The sequence below is a fragment of the Moschus berezovskii genome, chromosome 12 (genome assembly GCF_049115385.1).
Source record: "Moschus berezovskii isolate FMDL1 chromosome 12, NW_MosBer_1.0, whole genome shotgun sequence".
Taxonomy (NCBI): domain Eukaryota; kingdom Metazoa; phylum Chordata; class Mammalia; order Artiodactyla; family Moschidae; genus Moschus; species Moschus berezovskii.
In genome coordinates this window covers 31,628,718-31,650,428 of record NC_142471.1, presented here as the reverse complement: position 1 = coordinate 31,650,428, position 21,711 = coordinate 31,628,718, and the positions used below count along the sequence as shown (strand labels likewise).

Below are 21,711 nucleotides of genomic sequence, written 5' to 3'. Positions count from 1 at the left end.
TATAACAATTTCTTCTAATTGCATTAGAGGTTGGCACAAATGACTTTCCATAATTGAAAACATAAAATTATTTTTTCCAAGCAAGATGTACTCAAATGATACAAAATCTAAGTAAAACAGGTAGATTTGCTGCTGAGATGTAATCTGTCAATAAGGGGTCTGAAAAATTACTGAAAGTACATTGCAAAGAAGAGTACAAAATGCTTGATTAAAACTCAAACTCTAGGTAAACTATATCCAAGAATTACTGCGCCTCACATTTTTAACTGTCCGGATGTTCACTGAAGTGCACATATAAATTTTGATAGTCATATTCTGCATTTTAGTATTTATGATTATTAATCCCTTCAGTTTGCCTGCTCTCCCTAATCCATTAGAATTTTCCCAAACATGAGTTTAGCCAATATGCAGAACCGGTTTTCTTTAGGTTGAGTCCTTTTGTGTGATGGTAGGCACTTAACACGCCTTGGATAATTCTGGGTTTTGTTATTTTTTAAGCAAATTTCTTTTGTTATATACATAATACATGGATACATGTTCCTTGTAAGAAATCAAAATATGGTTCATAAGCGTGAAGTCTACTCTGTGGGATGCTCTTCTTGTACCTCCCCCAGCTGCCCTTCCACTCAAACACAGCCAGGCGCAGATGATGGAGCACCAACCACCCTGGGAGTCAGAAGAACAGGTTCTTTGGCAGAAACCACACAGGGGGGCCTTGGGGCAGAGCCTTAACTTGCATTCTCACTATTAGTCTCAGCTATCCTACACTATCTGGCCCCTCTGCATGTCACAGATAGACACTGAAGACAAAGATAGCAGATCTGGGTTGAGTGGTTACCTACAGACAAAATCAATTTTCTAACTTCTGCATCTGGGATGTGTACCTAGAAAAACTACCAGGCTACTACGATAGGAGACATTTCAAGAATATGTACTTGCATAAATGCAAAATATCAGCATTAAACCTAAGGGTTTAAAATACCTTCTAACAATTCTATGCGAAGGACAAGAGAGCACTGGGCTTGGAGTCTGAGCATTTGTCTGCTTCTGGCTCCATCTCTAATGAGTTGTGTGACCTTGGACAAGTCTCCTATCCTCTCTAGGCCTTGACGTTTTCATCAAAATTGACTGAAGAGCGGTTACGTACTCCCCTGAGCCCTTTTCTGTTCCCATAGCCTGATTCACTCCAGTCCCGCACACCAGCAGGTGGCAGTAACTACCAGACTAGCAAGCCGCCTGTCCCTGTTTCCTATCACAGCACCAACAAACCTCACAGAGTAAACACAATCATGACTGTAAGATAAATGATGACGATATATGATCGGTGGGACTGGATACAAATAAACTACATCTAAAGAATGGAGAGTGAAACAAATACTAATAGAAATATTTACAATGAAAAATAAGATTTGATTGAAACTGACTCACAAGACAGAAAATCTAAATAGACACATACCTTTCTCTTTATGGCAACTGACTGTGGTTTAGTCAATCTTGGAGGAGAGCTTTGGATATTTTCTTCCTCTTCCTCTTCTTCCTCTTCCTCCTCCTCCTCTTCTTCCTCCTCCTCCTCTTCCTCCTCTTCTTCCTCCTCCTCTTCTTCACTGCTCTCTTTAGACAGCTCCATCAGCTGCCCTCGCTCCCCTGCCACTGGCCGGCTCTCCGGGGAATGCAAATATTTATTTTTCGATTGTACTTTTGCAGGTGATTGCCTACTGTTAGCTCTAGATGACAGGATTTCTTGCTCCTCCTTTTCCCAGCAGCTAGCTTGTTCCATTAGCCGCTCGGCCTAAAGGGGAGGTAAAAATGGCGGGTCAGTGTGAGGGCAATTACACAGTCAGAGCCTCTAAGGATCAAAGGCAAAGGATCTCTAAGTCGTGTCTGATCAGGATAATCAGCCAGTCAAGCAGCATTCCAGCTGCATCATCTCAGAACTCTTTCGCATCAGTTAGGATAACAAATCAAAGAAGATTGGGTTTCATGGGATATTTAACAGTATTAATGATGCAGCGAATTGATTTGAGTCCTTATCACTACATTACATGCTCACTGGCATGGAGCACTTTAAGCAAGTTCATAAACACAATGAATCGATTGACACTGCAGTCTTGGAGCTCAGCACCAAATTTGATCTGATTACATGCTGTCAGTAGTGAAAAATGCTGCTTTGTAATCAATGATAAACGTTTCATTTTTCATACTCAATTCAATAAAATTATCATGTTTTACCATGCCACCTCACTTAGGATAAATTAGTGCCATATCATTTCACAAGCTCCCTCTATATAACCAAGCTTTTGACAATGATGTTAATGACCTTAGCTTAAAAATGCTCCAAGATTGAAATTACACAACTTAGGTTGATGAACCCAAATTACCTCTTTTTCGGCTTCTCGTTCTTCTTCAGAAACTGCGGCATTGGAAATTAAGATTGGGGTCCACCTCAGACTCTCTGGATCAAGTTCATTGGTCCGGGAACAGGTTTTCAACTTTTCCATGTGGCCCAATATCAACTTTTCCCGTCTAATGATGACAAATCTGTAATGTGAGGAGGCAGAAAAAAGTGCAATCAAAAGCTGAAATTTCATTTCACCTTCAGATATTGATCTCTGCTAGCACTAACATTACCTGGGTTAGAAAAAAAAACAGAAAGCTCATCAATGAAAACGTGGAGCAAACTGAAATTTGACCAGTAAAGAAGTGTCACTGCCTGTTTTCTTTTTAGGAGAAAAGTTTTTATACTATTGCTGGGGAACCTCTACTATTTCAATGGAATGAGTCTGCCTAACTTGAGGGACCCTTCCTGGGGTGTGCTGGTCATGAGGCAGCTGGGGTGCCCAGGGCGCGGGCGCTCACCGGCCGCCTCGCTTGTCGATCATGTGGAGGTGCTGCAGTGTGGTGGCGATGTCGTGCGGGCACATGCCCGTGGCTCTGCTGATGGCCTTGATGCTGACGTGCCGCTCCTGATGCTGGTGGAGATATTCCAAGATGACACTCTTCCAGTAGGCCAGGTAGGAGAGGCGGCCGAGATCGGAGAGTGGCTTCTCAGGAGACCCTGCTTGGCCTTCCCTTCGAGAAAGCAAATAGCCTAGGGCAGAAAAAGCAAAAGTCGACCTCACTGTGGTGTTCTCAGACATTGGAACAGGGGCCACTCAAAATAACGTAAGACTTACACTGAAAGTAGCAACAAGGTACATCAAATCACAACATATCACACAAGTTACATCACATCGGAGAAGTGCATTCATTTTATGTATAGTCTCTTCCCAGTTACAGTGATCTGACATCCAGGAAGTTCATGCCCCTGAATCCTTTATAGTAGCCCTGTAAGTCAGTTCATTTAGCTAATGGCAGCATTTCAGACATACGGTGTGGCATACTTAACAAAGCTAAAGTTGAACACATTACTTTTGATAAGTCTCAACGTCCAAGTCCCCTGGCTTTAGATCCTTTCAAAAACTAAATGTCAGGCACTTACTCGGAAATCCTGTCAAGGGACCACCCCGAACATTAATGGGGGGGTTGTTTTCCACAGGAAGAACCAAACGACCCTTTAACAGCTGGGTCTTAATAGAAGACAAGGGCCTCTGTTGACTGAGATTCTGTATTGCTTGTTACATTTAACTAGCGGCGGATCTAAAGCTTTGTTTCAGGACTAATAAAAGAATGCCTTTTAAGTCAACTGCTGCAACTCATATCAGCTCCACTAGTTCTATTTTCACCTCTTTCATGGAAATTAATTTATAATCCAACCGTTGCTCCTACAAATTAAAACAAAACAACTTCCTTAAAACAAACTGTTTCATGTAAACGCAGAAAAGCCCTGAGCATGGTAGGCTTTTGAACACATACCCGACAGCATTACTGTGAAGGTTCCTTGGCAAAGGAAATGTAAAATGAGAAAAACTTTAAACCCACTTGAAGGTAATGAATGAAAGCTGGCGGCTGTCTCGGTAATTAAGAGCCACTTATTGAGTACAGAAGAAATGTTATAAACTAATAATGTCTACCTTGCTCTAATTATCTATTTCAACAGTCTCACCTTCATGAACTTACTAAATTTAAACAAACATCAACTACATACAGTAGGTGGCAGCAATTACAAAATCATGCTGCTTTGTAAACCACCCAAATCTTCAGCATTTTTCTTCTTTATCTACATTTCCAAAATGGCTGCATTTTGAATTTTCTCAATTTTGGATTTTTTGTTAAAAAGAGAAAGCAATGTCTCTGGTGCATTTTCCTGCCTCTCAAAATCACTGTAAATAATGCAGAAATATACAACAAGAAATCCAGCCTTACCCTAGAAGGGTATAACCACACCATTTTGCATTTTGATGGTTTTAATCTGAACGCCATTATGAAGATCAGGCACATATTTAACTTTAGGTTTTGCTGAAGTCTTTTGACTTGTTTCTTTAACTCATGTTTAAGTGCAAAGTATTTGACTGAATGCAAACAAGCACCACAAAATCTGACAGTCAAACCAGTGTCGACACGTCATTTGGCTGCACACAGAGGCTTTCTACAGCAGTGTGTCAGGAACGCTAACAGTGATGGCCACTGTGCTGAATCCAGCCCAGATTATGCCCTGTCAGTGTGCAGAAGCACTTTCTGTCACCAGAATACAAAGGGTACCCAAACCTCAGGACACAGATAATTGGCACATCTGTCACCTGCCTCCTAAGTGCCTGGTACATGCTGAGAAATTTACTCGGTCAGCTGGAGGTCCCAGCTCTGTACCTCTGGGGTGGATGGGAGTTGGGGAGGGTGGGGGAAAAGAACCTTAGTATCGTGGACATGGAATGATCCATTTTTGTCCACAGGATCCCACAATTAAGTCTGATGCAGTGACTGTGAAGTTCCCTAGCCCCTCACTGGTTCTCATCTGAACCCCACAGTTGGGAACAGTAAGCAACCCCCCCTGAAGCCCAGCAGACAGATTTCTGTACAACCAAAGTTGTGCCCTCCCAACTTTATGTCCCCTCTGCGACAAGCAACCTTATCTAGGAAGCACGTGTATTTCTTTGTTCTGTCTTCCCTTCCCATGAGTGCTATGTTGGGCTAAAGGGAAGCAGCCAGATCCCCCCAAAAGGCAGCTGACACAATTGTTCATGCTTTCACACCCTGAGAGAGTAGCATACACTTCTTAGGGCCTCAGACTAGACAGGTTAGGTAACCTGGGGTCTGTGGAGAACATCCAGGCACAGACCTTTCAGCACCTGCTGCTCCCACTGTGTTAAGTGGCTGTCTCCCTGGGACGCTCCCTTGGACACAGTCTGTGATCTGTGACTGAGCCCCGCTGGGCACGTGTATACCAAGCCCACTGGACGTTCACAGAGAACACCTCTGTGCTGTGCTAGCAAAGGCTGCAAAGGCTACCCATACCTGCCAGGAAGTGATACTTTCATCGGTGTGGGAGAGAAAAAACTGCAAACCCAAACTCCAACCAGAAAACACCAAGCAGGTTTCCAAGGATGATGGCCCCACACTGCAGACCACATAATGCCACTGTCCAAAGACATTGTGGCACTGCCTGAAGTCAGTTTTCCCTTCTCCTCTCTGACTCATGAGCCCCTCAAGGAGCTTATACCTGTGGAAGGAACTTATACTTGTGCTAAGAACCATGTGTAAGTTCACAAAGTCTTTTCTCCTGAAGGAGAAATGTTTGGTTTAAATGGAATCCATGTCAACAAACAAAATGACCAAGGACAAATTTCTGATTCTTTAGCAGTAAAGTCAAGTCACTGGTAAAATGTTAAAATATATACAACAGTTTAGCAGGAAAAGTTGTGCCATGTCTTTTCCACTCCATTTATGCACAAGGTTGAAGTAATACATAATTTAAATTTTACCTGCAGCAGGCACTTTTCCTCAAAAAAGCTGCAGCTGGTGGCACTTTATGACTCTGACCTTCATAACACGGAATGGTTTAAATAATGAATTTCTTGCCATCTCATGTTTCCTTCTACTTTTTCTAGGCTCCTCAAATTATCATCACTATAGAGCCCAATGACAATAATTTTTAGTAAGAAAAGTTACTTATTGAGTGATTATAGCGATGTGGTGGTTTAAGTTACAGCTCTTAAATTTAACTTACCAAAAAGATTCCAAATAATTGATCTAAGATGCAGGGAAATAAAAAGCACTTATCTTGGAAGCCGGTATATTATCCTGAAGCATCTGAAACAAGTACAATACACCCCTGGTGAATAGATTCCTGTGGTGCTCTAATGCCTTTCCTCAACTCAAGATACTTTGAATTAGAAAACCTGAACTATCCCTGGGGAAACCCGGCTGTTCAGGCTGGAAACAAAGTGATGTTTGGAGGACAAATCCCAGTAGCTGCAGTATAATTAATTGCTGGTGAAATTATTCCCTGTAAATTGTGAGCCAGAGGTGCTGGTGAACAGCTCTTAACTCTTGTGAGCAGGAGACTTGTACTTTAAAGCTGACTGCCCCAACACCCCTCACCCACATCAACTATCTTGAGGAAGCTAGCTTCCTATTTTGCGTCACTGGAACTACTTACCCAGCAGAAAGTGAGGTCTAGGTTTTAGTGTACGCACTAAATTCAAAAGATTATCAAGGTATTTGCTTAAAGGAAAAATAGGGAGAGGTCTGCAAAGAAATAATGTGCAAGCTGTATTGCATGGGACCCAAATTTACCTCACCTCTGTTGAGGCTGACCTACCTGTAATAAGATAAGCAACCCTCATGTTAACTAGCTCTGATCCCCAGTGTTTGAAGAGGTTAACTCTCTCCTAAGGGCAGGGGAAAAAAAGGTGGTAGAGAGTTGCCTTCCTGTAAGCATTAGGATAAGGAGGGAACAATCTAGTCAAGGTCAAGATTTGTTTTTGCAGCCTAAATTCCCAAATTAACTGAACTCCCAGCATAATAAATACAAGGTTAACCCTTGATTAATATGACACACTCCTTTTCTTTTAAATCAGTAATGTAGTAAATAAGAATGCAGACTAAACCAGAGTGGAGTAATATTTTCCAGCAAGGGGGTGGGCATGGGTAAGGATTTTCCTCTCCAAGGCAGCCACGCTCACCCTTGCACATTTTTTTGTTCTACCACCTGGAGTCAAACCATATGAACTTCCTCAAAGACAAAAGGGCAGACTTTGGCAAAGTATTTCCAACTCCCATCTATCTGGATTATATGGGTCTGGAGTAACCAGTTGCTTTTAGGGGAAAATAATCTTTAAGGATTACACAGTTTTCATCAGACACCTGTTTAGCTCAGCAAACCCCACTAAAGGGTTCCTATCGATAGAGAGCATTGGGTTTGCAAGCCTGGGAACTGACACCAGGCCAGGGATTTATGGCAGCTCTGGATCAGAGGAAATCCAGTGCCTCTAACCATGTATCTCATGATTGCGGACGGAAATTCACTGGTCCACACTCATCTATTACTGGTTTCTGGGGTTAAGCAGCTCTGTGACCAAGTGGACAAATGGCATGTTATCGGTTTAAACAGTGGAGATAAATCAGTTTGACAGGCTACTTATGTCTCCTCGGTGAAATTTTGTGGTGATTTTGCAATTAGTAAAGAAGGGGGCTGAACCTTAGCCTTCTCACTGTTTGAAGAGGAGTATTCTAAATGACTTGTGGTCTGCCCGAATTCTTAACTGCTCAGATGTGTCCTCAGCAAAATTGGAAATTTTTAATTTTAAAGATATTCTGTATTTTAAGAGATTGGTTTTGAAGACATGGAAGTTTAAGGCAGTATTCCCATAATTTTATGGGCTTGAATAAACACTGCTTGACCTCTCAGTCTACAGCCTAAAGACCAGTGGTTTTCAGAATGTGGTCCCCCAGACCAACAGTATCAGCAATCACCGGGGAACTTGTTAGGGCTGTAAATTCTCAGGCCTATTCATCCGAACTTTGGGGAGGCAGGACCCAGCACTTGTGCTTTAACAAGTCCTCCAGGTGATTCGGATGCACAGAAGTTTGAGGAGCACTGGAATAAATCTGCTATAACGCTGCTGGCTTTGATGGGGATGTTACAATGGCCCTGTGCAGTAGGAGAGCCAATGAAAAGACAGTGGCTGAAGAATCTTGGTGAGAAGACCTCACCCAGATCCTTGGTGGTAGAGAATCTCGAAAGCCCCACCAGACTGAAATTTAGCCAGGGTCACTGAGTTGAAGAGCAGCTTTGTCTGTAGCTTCTATGCCTGTGCTTCCCAACCTTCACTGTGCAAACAATCCCCTTCTTGTTACAACTGGATTCTGATTCAGCACGTCTGGAGTGGGGCCTGAGAGTCTGCATTTCTAACAAGTTCCTATACCATGAACCATGCTTGAATAGCAAGGGTTTATACATGAAGCCAGTGATTCTCAAATGTTTGGGTCTCAGGACCTCTTTACATTAAAAACAAATTGTTTAAGAGCTTCTGTTTATAAGGGCTACATATGTTAATTTTAGAAAAAAATCTGAGAAATATTTATTTAAACCCCCATAAACCCATTATGTGTTGACATCATTTTCTAAAATAAAAAAAAAATAAAATAAATAAAATTAAAAGTGAGAAGAGTAGCACTGTTTAACATTTTTGCAAAACTCTTCAACTAGCTTAAGAGAAAACAGCTAGATTCTCCTATCTGTTTCGGTATTCAATCTGTTGTGATATCACAGGTCATGAAATTCTTGACAACTCCACTGTACACTCATGGAAGAATGAGTGAGAAGGACAAACAGTATCAAGTATAACTTTGAAAATAGTTATAACCTTGCAGACTCCCTAAAAGGGCTTCCAAGATCCCCAGCGGTCCTTGGACCATACTTTGAAACCATCTGCATTAAATAAAAAATGAGAAGAATTTGTAAAGATGGGCAACAAGGCCACAAGTATGATAAAACAATATGGCACTTACTGAATACAGTATGACAGATCATAAGAGGCACTACAGGTTGGTTAAGGGCAAGGGTTCTAGAGCAAGATTGCCTGTGATAGACTCCAGAGTCCGCATGTAACAGCTGTGTGGCTTTGGGCAAGTTATTTAATCCCTCTGTGCTTCAGATCCTTCATCCATAAAGTGTGAAGAGTAATCAATCATACCTGTCACCTAGGGTTGTCATAATAATAAAATGAATGAATACAAAGCACGTAGAACAGTGCTTGGCATATTACAGAAACCCTGTATGAGTGTTAGGTATTATCATTATTATTCAACATAGTGAATGAAAGAAATCTCAAGCTGATCATTTGATGATCACTTATCCTTATTGTAGGGGTAAGAAAGAAAACTGGGACAGAAGGAGACAGAGAGAGAAGAGTTCCCTTTCCTTTTTCCTACTTTTGCTTGAGGCACCTGAAAACCATTCCCTTCACTCCACTGCCTCAGACAGTTTTCCTTCTGTCCCCGTCCCCATCTAACCACCCAAACATAAATTAAAGGACAAAGCTATGATTAAAAAAAAAAAGGCAAACATATTCTGCCTCAGGGACGATCTCAAGAAACTGGCGACTAAAAACTCCCAGCAAGCACATTTCTGTGCCCCCAAATTCCCTTTGGTCCTCAAGTCTTTAACTTCAAGGACTACCCTTAGGAAACAGCAAATGCATCAAACCACAGTAACAATGATGGCTGGAGGGCTTCAGCAAGAACCCGGAGATGGTCCCAAGACAGATGAAACAAAAACCCAAATGTTCTAGAAGACTCAAGTGTGTCCCTGGGAACATGGCTTGAGCCAGTGAAACCCAGAGAATGGGAACAGCAAATCTTTGGAGAGGGAAGGCTGGCTGCCCTGGGTCACACGCCAGTTTCTCTAAGGCGCCCCTTAAGATCTCCCTTTTCAAAGATCCCACAAGCTCCTCCGCAGACTGTGCTGATGTTGGGCTGTTCCTCAGTCATGTGGTGGAGTGACTGGTCTTTTTTACTGAACACCCCTGCCTTGCTTTCAAGACTAGGAAGAGGAATGGTATTCCTTCAAGCCATGCCCCCACCTGTACCCCCACCGCCACCTTGGGGAATGTGTACGTGGGGCATGATGTCCCTGCTGCTGTGGGGGGTGTGCGTGTATATAAGCATACAGACCATGCTGGAATTTACCAGATGAGTTCCATGAGTCTGTGAGTGGGTGTGGCCTCTCAAAGTGGGTGGTCATTCTCTGTGTATACAAACTCACAAACAGGACATCAGGTAGCAGGAACTCTCCTCCCTCTGTGGCACCCTTGTGCTGGAGAGGCTGAACATCTGTGAATGAGTTACCAAGTTGGGAATGACCAGGGCCAGACCCTTGTGAGACAGCCACAGGGTAAAAATGAGTCAATGGTTTTTTAATAACTGATTAATTCAATTGAGTGACACTGTCTCTTTATTTCTCCTTTTTCTATCCTATGGTCTTGCCCAAAGGTTCTCAACCCTGGTTGCATACTCGAATCACTCAACCTTTTAAAAACTCCAGATGTCCATATTTCATCCAGTCACAACTCTTGCCTCTCAAGCCAGTCTGGTCTCAGAAGTGTTAGGGTTTATATTAGGCAAAGGATCTTGGGGACTACTCCTTGGCCAGAGTGTTAAATACAGGTGGTATACCAATCCCACTTCTCTATTTCTGTCGTGCCCCGCAAAGGGCTGTGGTGGTAGCAGTGGTGCCTAATGAGAGATCCAAGTAGAAGGTAAATCTTGGGGGAAACAGAGATACCTGAGAGTTAACGGCAGAGAGGAGAAGAGGGTCACTTGGCAGAGAACTCTGTGACAGACTTCACAGAGGCTTCACTGATTTAAACATTTAACTGAGAAATACTTGTTTACGTACGCCATATTACCACACCATCAAGGTCCTGGTCTGGTGTATTAGAAAAATATAATTTTTCTAAGAAGGTGATCATGTATGAAATAATTCAGTCTCCCAAATTTCTTGTTAGGAAGATGAGGCACCTCTGACAAAGAACAAAATGATCAATTTCTCACTATCACTTATTCCCAAACTAAAATCATTTGTGGAAGGCAAGAATTAAAAAAAAAAAATCCTTCCTTAAATATATCTGGGAAGTAACTCGTTTTCTTTAATGAGGCCCTTGCCTATTGCAAATTAAGTTAAGCTCTGACTCATCACTCAGAGGCACCCTTGGTTAGATAATAGTAATACAGTACTGGTACCATGACATCTGAGGTGACAGAAATTAGAAAAACATGTCAGAAGAATGCCCCCCTTTTGGACCTTTTGTGGGTTTCCACAGTTCAAACCACTTTTAAATTCTGGAAAGTTTTGGGAAAAACAAATCTACCAAAAAAAATTTTTAAGATGAAGTAATCTGGCATTTAAAAACTATGCCCTTTCTTGTAAATAGGCAAAAGTCCACACTGGAGATTCAATCTGGAAAACTATTTCAAAAACTAAATTTCTTCCAAGTTGAAACCTGGATACAATTTTTATATCTAAGTTGCAAAATCCTAGTAACAAGAATTTAACTTTGAACAGTTACAACATTTTAATCACTGTATTAAACCCATACACACTTCAAATAAAGCATCTGCTCAGAGCATGTAACAGTATATATTCACAATGCTGCACCTGTGTGACCGTTCTCTGTAAAACACTACAACTGAACTCTTCTTTAAATACTACAAAAAAACAAAAATGGGAGTTTCTTTTGACCACTGAGCTTCTGTGGAGAGTGGCTGAAAAAGTTATTCTAATAGTCTGGTCTAATCCTACCCGGCCAACCAAAGAGGAGCATTTAAACCAACATGGACACTGGCCACTGATCTCAAACCACGTTTGGGAGACAAGACAGATAGAAGAGCAACTTGCCTTTCCATGTGTTCCTCTCCCACAACTGCCCCACAATACTTTGTGTGTGTGTTCTCCAGTTATAATTTTCAAAAACTGGACAAAGTATGGTGTAATTCTAATCATGAGTGATGAGATTTCTGCACAGCAAATGTAAGAATATAGCAAGACTGAAGAAAGGAAAAAGTGGGAAGCAAAATCTAAAATTTTTCTTTGTTTTTAAAGTACATTTCAAAAAGGGTCTGTCTTTGAGACAACTTTCTAAAACCAAAGCATGGCCTATCACCCAAGCTGGCTTAGACAAACAGTGCTATTTCACTGGTCTACAGAAGTCGGAATCTTCTCTTTCACTTTTTACTTATCTCCTCTAAGCTTTCAAACAGGATTGGAAGTAAGAAGCCTCTGGCAATAAAGGTGGTCTCCCCACAGGGTTACTGATGCTCCCATTTTGACAGAAGTGCAGCACACCTCCACCTGCAGGCTGGATGGGGAGGAAGCTGGGCTGGGATGAGGTATTCAGTCAAGTCACTGGCTGGTTTCCCAGCGGACTTGGTGTCATGTAAGTTTCTAGCCTTTAATCCTATGGGGATGTTAAAGTCCAACTGGCGACAGTTAGTTGCTGCTACTGCTACTGTTGCTGCTGCTAAGTCACTTCAGTCGTGTCCGACTCTGTGTGACCCCATAGACAGCAGCCCACCAGGCTCTCCTGTCCCTGGGATTCTCCAGGCAAAAACACTGGAGTGGGTTGCCATTTCCTTCTCCAATGTGTGAAAGTGAAAGTGAAGTCGCTCAGTCGTGTCCGACCCTTAGCGACCCCACGGACTGCAGCCCACCAGGTTCCTCCATCCATGGGATTTTCTAGGCAAGAGTACTGGAGTGGCTTGCCATTGCCTTCTCCGACAGTTAGTTAGCTGTTGGAAAAACAAAAAACTATGAAGCATCATCACTAGCGGTATGAAAAGACATCAGTGACTACCCCTTCAGTTAGTAGGTGATTATTTCTCAAAGTCCACTTTTTAGATTGGCTCCCTAATTCAAGAAGTACTTAACAGCCGAGACTTCAGTAACAATATATTAATATTGGTGGTTCAGTCACTAAGTCGTGTCTGACTCTTGTGATCCCAGGCAAGAATACTGGAGTGGGTTGCCATTTCCTTCTTCAGGGGATCTTCCAACCCAGGAACTGAACCCAGGTCTCATGCATTGCAGCCAGATTGTTTACTGACTGAGCTATGAGGGAACTGTGCTAATATTAATATATTGTATATATATATTACACATATGTTAACATATCTATTTGAATTCCTATTATTTACGTAGTTTGTGGTTCTTGTGTTCAACAGTTGCATACTGGTTAACAAATTAAACTCCCAGAGCTTATTTTATATATATATATATAATAACAATATATTAATATTAGCACAGTTTTTGCCACAATATTACTAGTATTAAACCTGTAAGCCTTTATACTCTGTGGTCACTGGTAATCAAAGAATGTCCATCCAATTTTCAAAAGGTTGGGACTGTTTAACAGTGTGTTCAGCAGTGGAATTCCCACTGTGTTCTAGGCACTTTTCTAGTTAGGTTGTGGACAGACACTACATTTTCCAAATTTAATAAGGAAAAAAGCTTTGGGAATTTAATTTGTTAACCAGTATGCAACTGTTGAACACAAGAACCACAAACTACGTAAATAACAGGAATTCAAATAGATATGTTAACAGCTAAAGTTCATTTTTAAGAATCAATTCAATATGCTACATGAAACCAATCAATTACACTGCAATCATCATTTACAAATCAAAGTATAATGCGGATACTCATGGGGGTATACACAACTAGGTGGAAGTGTGTGATTATGGACGAACAGGCTGAAACTGTAAATTATGTAACTGTCTCTTGTAATTACCCTGCTTGAGAACCAAAAGAAACTTCCTGTATAATTTTGCTGGAGAATGGGGATCAAGATACAGAATTGCTTTTTAGCTGGTTTTAACCCTTCAACAGCTATTTAATTATGTGTGATGAGGTCAAAGAAAGTTTATGCTTAATTTATGAAAAGTCGGCAGGGAAGTATTTCAAAGTAATCCTTTGAAAAGCTCCAGATTATTCACAAAAACTCATGATTTCTCTTCCTCTTCAAGAAAGATTTATCTAAATTATCTGGTAAAATAAACAACATTTAAAACAAATTCACAGGCGTCATTCAATTATTTCCTCTCTAAAAACATTCATTATGGTCTGTAAGTTCTTAACTGGATGCAACTAGAACTTGCAGGGGTAGAAGGCTGTCAGAGTCCTCAGATGGCTCTTCTGCTTTGGTAGGGGAAAAAAATCTCTTTAGCTTCCTTAAATTCATGGGGAAAAGCTCCAATACTGGGCAAACCACAGGGAAGGACTTCTAATCTACAGAGAATCATCTGCTTCTTTAGAAGGAGGAAGCCTGCTTTTGCAACAAGTAATCAGCAGAATCTATTCTCATTTTAAGACATTCTAGCCTTTTCCCTTACCTTTCTTAAACATCTTTTAAACATCTTTTCTCTTCTGTAAGCACTGTTTCTAGTGCCTAAAAATCTGCCCCATCAGAATGCTGAACATTGAGTATTCTTGGTGGAAGGGCACTTGCCTACACTTACAATGTCTGCCAGTATTGCTTTCCCTCATTTTGGATCAAAAAAAGAAAAAAAGGCTGGGGGGCTTCCCGAGTGGCTCAGTGGTAAAGAATCTGCCTGCCAATCAGTGCAGAAGACACAAGTTTGTTCCCTGATCCTGGAAGATCCCACATGCCATGGTCACTAAACCCACGTGGCACAACGATTGAGCCTGTGCTCTACAAGAGAAGCCGCTGCAGTGAGAGGCCACTGCACCCCGACTAGAGAAAGCCTGCGGGTAGCAAGAAAGACCCAGAGCAGCCAAAAATTAAAAACAAAAAAGTAAATAAAATAAACAAGTTATTAAAAAAAAAAGAACAAGGGAAAAAGAGAGGGAAGGTGAGGGGTGGAGGAAAGAAAGAAGGAAGGAAGGGAGGGAAGAGAGAAGGAAAAAAAATTCCGATGCTGCAGTGTCTCTTCTTTATCTCTTTGGTCTTTCCATTCCATATTCTCTCCTCAGTTCACCCTTATTCTGCACAGCCATTCCTTGTCTGAATCCTCTATTTTATCATCTGTGTTAACATATAGCCCTTCACTTATGTTTCTCTAGGTTTAAGAGTAGAAGCATAATTTACAGGGGTGCTGTCTTTCTAACAGACTTAACATTTGAGAGGCTATGATTCTAGTAAATTTCAGGATATTTCCTTCACATAAAAATGATTCTGCATAGCACTGAAATATATACATGACAATGTGTAAAACGGATAGCACATGGGAAGTTGCTGTATAGCACAGGGAGCTCAGTCTGGTGCTCGGTGACAACCGAGAGAGGTGGGGTAGGAGGAAGGCACAGGAGGGAGGGGGTATGGGTAGACTTACGGCTGGTTCAGCTGCTGTACAGTGGAAACCATCACAACATTACAAAGCAATTATCCTCCAATTAAAAATAATAAATAAATGATCCTGCAAAGTCTGACCTAAAGGTGATGCCAATATACCAAATACACTTGAGTGTGCTAAGTTGCTTCAGTCGTGCCCGACTTTTTGTAACCCCATGGACTGCAGCCCTCAGGCTCCTCTGTCATGGAGATTCTCCAGGCAAGAATACTGAAGTGGACTGCCATGCCCTTAACCAGGGGATCTTCCTGATCCAGGGATTGAACCCACGTCTCTTATATCTCTCGCACTGGCAGGCTCTTTACCAGGAGTGCCACCTGGGAATCCCCTTATACTCATGTAAAAGCCTAAGTTCTAAAACAGATACCATAGGACGTGATCTCCTGTTTCAAGAACATCACTTTCTTTAAAAAACAAACAACAAAAAGCAAAAATAAAACACAGAGACATATTAAATAAATATATACAGCTTAATAGATTATCATAAGGCAACTGCCCTTGTAACCATCTCCCAGGATCAAGAAGCAGAAGCTTGCCAGCTCGCCCCCTACAAACCTCCCACCTGGCCCATCCGGTCTACCCTTCTCCTTTCTTCTTCATAAGTAACCACAATCATGACTAACAGTAATCTCTTGTGTTTCTCTATACTTTTATCACCAAAATATCCCCCCAGGACATATGCAAATATATTGTGCATTGTGAGGTCAACTTGCATTATATTTTCCTCTAGATTTCAGCAACTTTTTTCAGTACCTTCCACTATATAATCACACTGCATATTTTTTTCAATGTGGACAAATGCATAACTGAATTATTCTTAATCCACCAAGCTATTTTAAAGCACTTTATAAACATTAATTTAAAACAATTTTGCTGAAAAAAGGAGCTCCTCTATGGTGTCAGCTCAAAGCAGGACTCAACATGAATAAGTATGAAACAAGGTTTTTATATTGGTAAACATGCAAATGCAGCACTAACTAACATTAGAGCAGAAACACACTGAACACAAACCCATGGGGGAGGAAAAAAAATCAGGTCTCTAACTAGCATTTTCCTAACAGAATTCTAAACAAATGTAAGAAAATTGCTTAACCCAGAACAAATTGATATAAAAAAGTTTCTGCTTTACAATCAACTGAAATTTTAAGTATACTGTTTAGAAATTTCCTTGAGAGAAGATGTTATCAAACTATTATCTTAGAATATTCTACTTCAAACATACTACTACAAGCTGCAAAACATGTTTACGAAGTATAGTTCCCTTGAAACCAAAACCAGGTATAGCACTAATTTCAACCAATCGGAACAAAATCTTTCTTGCTCTTGGTTTAATAATGAAAAAATGCTTCCCTTGCATATATCTTAGCTGGGAAAATGGAAACGGAAGTTGGAAGCATTTCCTCCTCTGCAATGATGCAGCCCAAGTGTGCTATGCACACACAGCATACACTGGGTGGGTGGGTGGGTGGAGAGCATCCTCAATGTGCCCATTTCCTGTGAGCAAGAACTAGACCATTTATCCTGATCATCACCAAGGTTAACCCCGGCAGAGTCTGTGCAAAGCATGCTGGCTGAAGGAAAGGATGAAGGGATCAATGAAAGGAAAAAAAAAAAAAGCAAAAAACCAAAGATGGAGAGGAGATCTGGGATCTGTCTGGGTCAATCGGACAGGTGCTGTCACTGACACAGAGAAGAGGACAGACTACATTTGGGCATTCATTGTTTCACTCCCTCAGCAAACTTTTTGTGCACTCACCTATGAGTGTGACACTGCGCTCGTGGCTTGGGGTAAAGCAGTAAACAGGTCCTTGCCCCCGTGATGGTGTTGCCAGTGAAGTGACAGTCACTCAGTCATGTCCGACTCTTTGCAACCCCATGGACTATACAGTCAATGGAATTCTCCAGTCTAGGATACTGGAGTGGGTAGCCTTTCCCTTCTCCAGGGGATATTCCCAACCCAGGGATCAAACCCAGGTCTCCCGCATTGCAGGCGGATTCTTTACCAGCTGAGTCACAAGGGAAGCCCAAGAATGCTGGAGTGGGTAGCTTATCCCTTTCTCCAGTAGATCTTCCAGACCCAGGAATTGAACTAGGGTCTCCTGCATTGCAGGCGGAATTTTTTTACCAACTAAGCTATCAGGGAAGCCCTGACGGTGTTGCCAAATTCCCTTTATTCTTGAAGGCTAGGTTTTCTCATACTAACTCCTGGAATGGAGCTTGCCCAGTAGTGGGATTCAAAACTACTTGCTGCAAATGCTGGTCAATGTAAACAATTCAAACCGGCAAAAGACTTGTTAAAAAAAAATCCATCTGCATGCCAAAACTTGAAACATTCTCAGCTATGTAAGGCAAAATGGTAGTTGCAGATCGTATGTTTCACATTTACAATGTTTTCATTGATGCGTGAATACAAACTATTCTATAAGAGCTATTTATTTGCTCTTATTTATGACAAGCTTAGTTAAAAACAAGATACATAAATAAATCGTTAGCTGCATGGCCTCATGCAGCTCATTTCAATGCATTCAGTAACAGTCACTCTCTGAATAAATCACAGAAGAGCTCAATTTTCAACCTTGATGTTATCTTTAGCATATTAAAATATACTGTACTTCAGCCCAGGGTAATAAAGCAGTCATGACAAAGGCTTCTAGTACAACATATTATAATGAGAAAATAAGGAAAAATAGCCATTTCCCTTATTATATTATAAACTAGAATCCTATTAAAAGATATGTCATCATTATATTTGATTACACAGGTCAAAACATGTCTTCCAAAACCCAGCCAAAGTCTGAGGATACAGCTGCTGGTTCTATCTTCCAACAAGTGTCATGGTGGAGGTGGGGGGAGCAGCTCCTATCTTAGAAAAGGCCATAAAGGACTTGAGCACCATTTCAAAAGAATAATTTATTATTCCTTAATGGCTGCTCAGCCTGTGCTCACCACGGGAGGAGAGCTGCTGGGAAAGCTCTGCAAAGAAAGAAACTTTCGTGACAGTTTCTTAGGACTAAAGTTGGAATTCTCCTTCCAAAATAAATGCATGAAGAAACGAATTATCTGATGAAAGCAGGAAAAGATAAATATCTCTTTGACCAACTGTGTGTAAATGTGCATTTTGTCACAGCTCTCAATTCTCTGCTCAAGGTTTATAGTAGATAATTGACAGCTTCCTTTCTGATGTAACTTATATGATCCTAAGACAGAGGCTGCCCTTGAACAAAAATACCAGACCTCAACAGAAGGCAGGGTGTACACAACATCATTTGGAAGAGAGCAAACCACACCTAATTAATTATATTCTAATAAGATAAAATTCTTCTTCCTAAGAATCACATGTGAGAAGAGAAAGTATATTAAGAAAGTTCTTCCTGAGGTAATTCATTTAACATTTATTCAATAAATAATAAAGACCTATTCAGTGCCAGGGGCTTTTCTGATGGCTCAGCAGTAAAGAACATACACCTCCCAATGCAGGAGATGCACTCGAGTTCAATCCCTGGGTTGGGAAGAGCCCCTGGAGGAGGGCATGGCAACCCACTCCAGTATTCTTTCCTGGAAAGTTTCATGGACAGAGGAGCCTGGTGGGCTACAGTTCATGGGGTTGTAAAAGACTTGGACATGACTGAGCATATAAACAACAACAATTCAGCGCCAGGCTCTTTCTAGGGGTGAGATTACAGAAGAGAACAAAGACTCTATCTCCATGATGGACAATGAACCACGAATATATAAAAGACATATGCAACTTTCTAAATGACTTTTCACTTACTCAGCCTAGAGCACTTTTTTTTTAATAGTCAGTGCTGTTGAAAAAAAAAAAACTATTGAATAAAAATCACAAAAGTAGGTAAATAGTACATGTCAAACACACAGCTCCTTCATTCAATTTGCTTAATCCTCACAGGTGGTCAGAGTGTTTCAGTCAGATCATGTACCTAAGACACACTGCCATGGTCTCTTAAAACATCTTTGATGGTTTGCTTGTGGGGCATTTATCCTGTAACCTACCCACCAGAGTTTATGCCCCCAGGGAGTGCTGCATGGCCTCCACTGCAACAGGGAGAAGATAATATTCACATGCCGCCAGAGTAAAAGGATGAGGCTGCTCAGGGTGAGGTGACTGGCACTGGAGCTACGGAGATTGCAACATCTCTGGCCATCTGGACCAGTTCCTGGGTCACTCATTGGAAAGTGTAGCCCTAAGTTGACTACAATGGTGCAGAGACGCCCAGAGACCCTCACTAGAGCAGTGGGGTGTCTCACCAGAGCCTGTCACACTAAGGATCCAGCTCTTGGGGAGAATCTGTCCTGAAATTGTACTCAACTTGGCCTCAGAAAGAAGTCCTGGTCCTTTAGAATTTACTAACTGGTGGACTGCAAGGAGATCCACCCAGTCCATTCTAAAGGAGATCAATCCTGGGTGTTCACTGGAAGGACTGATGCTAAAGCTGAAACTCCAATACTCTGGCCACCTCATGCGACGAGTTGACTCACTGGAAAAGACTCTGATGATGGGAAGGATTGGGGGTGGGAGGAGAAGGGGATGACAGAGAATGAGATGGCTGGATGGCATCACCGACTTGATGGACATGAGTCTGAGTGAACTCTGGGAGTTGGTGATGGACAGGGAGGCCTGGCGTGCTGTGATTCATGGGGTCGCAGAGTCGGACACGACTGAGCGACTGAACTGAACTGAACAGGTAAAATGTGGCACACTGGAACCCAACCAACTGAATTCCTAAATTAAAACTCCTATTTTCTACAGGAGACAGGCCGGTCAGTATCAGAAATTTTGTTCTAAAAAAAGCATGCAATTTTCAGGTAGGATGAAGTTACTCTAAATTTTTGTTTAATAGTTTTCTTAAGTTTTACTTAAATTGTGTTCTGAAAAGTTTGTAAGTGGTAGCTCTTTTAAAGTAATCTATTGAAGGCAGACTGTTAAAACTGAAAGTTGCTAGCTGGTAACCAGAAATACTATGAGATGTATCCCGTTATTTAGATATATAACATTTAAGCTAGTGGCTAGCATCTAAGATACAGGGGAAGACGTTTTCTCTTTGAGAGTGGTAACGTGGTTAACATCACCAACATCATGTTAACTTTCAATATCACAATATTCTAGGCAGAGATCCAGCAGTGACTTTCTAATTCTGCCTGATGGACCTAGAAAGGCAGAGCAGTGGGGAGAGAAGGTGCTCTCTTGTCTAGGTGGTGCTTCCTCAAGAAATCAGCCGAGAGCTATAAAGAGGCTAAAAGAAAGACAAGACTGGAACTGGACTCTCTAAACCACCTGAGATCTCTGTCACTAGAACCAGATCAGGGAAAGAATGAGGGCGTGGAAAGTTAACCTGTTAACTCTCAGTAAGAATGAAACTAGCTATTAAATGGTACCCAGAAGCATCCTTTCTTAAAAGTTTATTGTATTTCTTATTTTCCTTAAATCCAGGTGTGTGGACTCCTTAAGAATGAGACTTAAATCCAGTCTCATTCTTAAGAAAAGTGACCAAGTACAAGGACACTGCTAGCCACGCTGGTGACATGACCAAGTTCATGACTTGTAGGCACAAAACTGGGTCATCTGAACACATCTTCTGGCAGCACACACTAATGACAGACTGAGTTTGTAAACAGTATACATTCCTGATGAAAGTTGAGGGGAAACCTCTCGACATACAAGGTCATAGAAAAGATCAGCAAAGGTGATTTCTGGAAATGAGTACTTAATTCATTCCATCATTCATATTTCCTCTAGGGCAAGTTCTGTTCCATGAAGGGCAACCCTGATACATCGCACAGTATTTTAATACTGAGTAGAGAAAGTCAAAATCGAAGCTGCTTACAAACTTTTATGATTAGCCTACAAATAAACAGTTGTTTTTAAAATGACTGACTGAAGGTAAAGTTAACTGATAATTTATGTAACTGAAAAGCTTGTCATCTGTATACTAGTCTCAAGAAAACTGTAGATTTAAGTTTGTGGACTCCTGACCCAACTGTCATCTACCCTTTATAGCTCCCTCCCCTAAGAGTAAGTCAAGTCTGAAACAAAGAAGAAAAAGTTAATATAAGATTTAGAATTCTTATGATTCAAATTTGTATGCTTGATTATTTTAAATTAGGAAAAAATACTGAATTTCATCAAATGCCTTTTCTCATTTGTACTAAACAACCCCTCTGGTTATCCTTTGTTTTCTCTTTGATTTTTCTCCATCAGTGCTCCAGTCTCTCTAGCTTAAAAACAAAAAAACCTACAGCCCTTGATAACTAAGCTTTTTGAATCTACTTCTTTAAATCTCACTTATACCACAGTCCTCAAAAGTATACTTTTTACACCTTACCTTAACCTACTTCTATGGGATACTGAACAGTGGCTCAGGAGTGATCTTAGACAAGTTTCCTAGTGTCTCTGTGCCATCAAAAGAGAGAGAACTGTGACCAACTTCTGAGGGTATCTGCAAGGATTAAGCG

At 41.2% G+C, this 21,711-nt stretch overlaps 1 protein-coding gene across 5 annotated transcripts in view; it reads right to left on the bottom strand.

The window, feature by feature from the left end:
• Nucleotides 1-21,711, bottom strand: part of KAT6B (lysine acetyltransferase 6B) — a 193,560-nt gene that overhangs the window by 7,799 nt on the left and 164,050 nt on the right. For all 5 annotated transcript variants that reach the window (XM_055425384.2, XM_055425383.2, XM_055425388.2 and 2 more), the window contains 3 exons: nt 2,857-3,088; nt 2,379-2,538; nt 1,457-1,789 (listed from right to left, as the gene is read on the bottom strand). In XM_055425384.2, the coding sequence (XP_055281359.1) occupies nt 1,457-1,789; nt 2,379-2,538; nt 2,857-3,088 (725 nt within the window). The remainder of the gene's footprint in view (nt 1-1,456; nt 1,790-2,378; nt 2,539-2,856; nt 3,089-21,711) is intronic.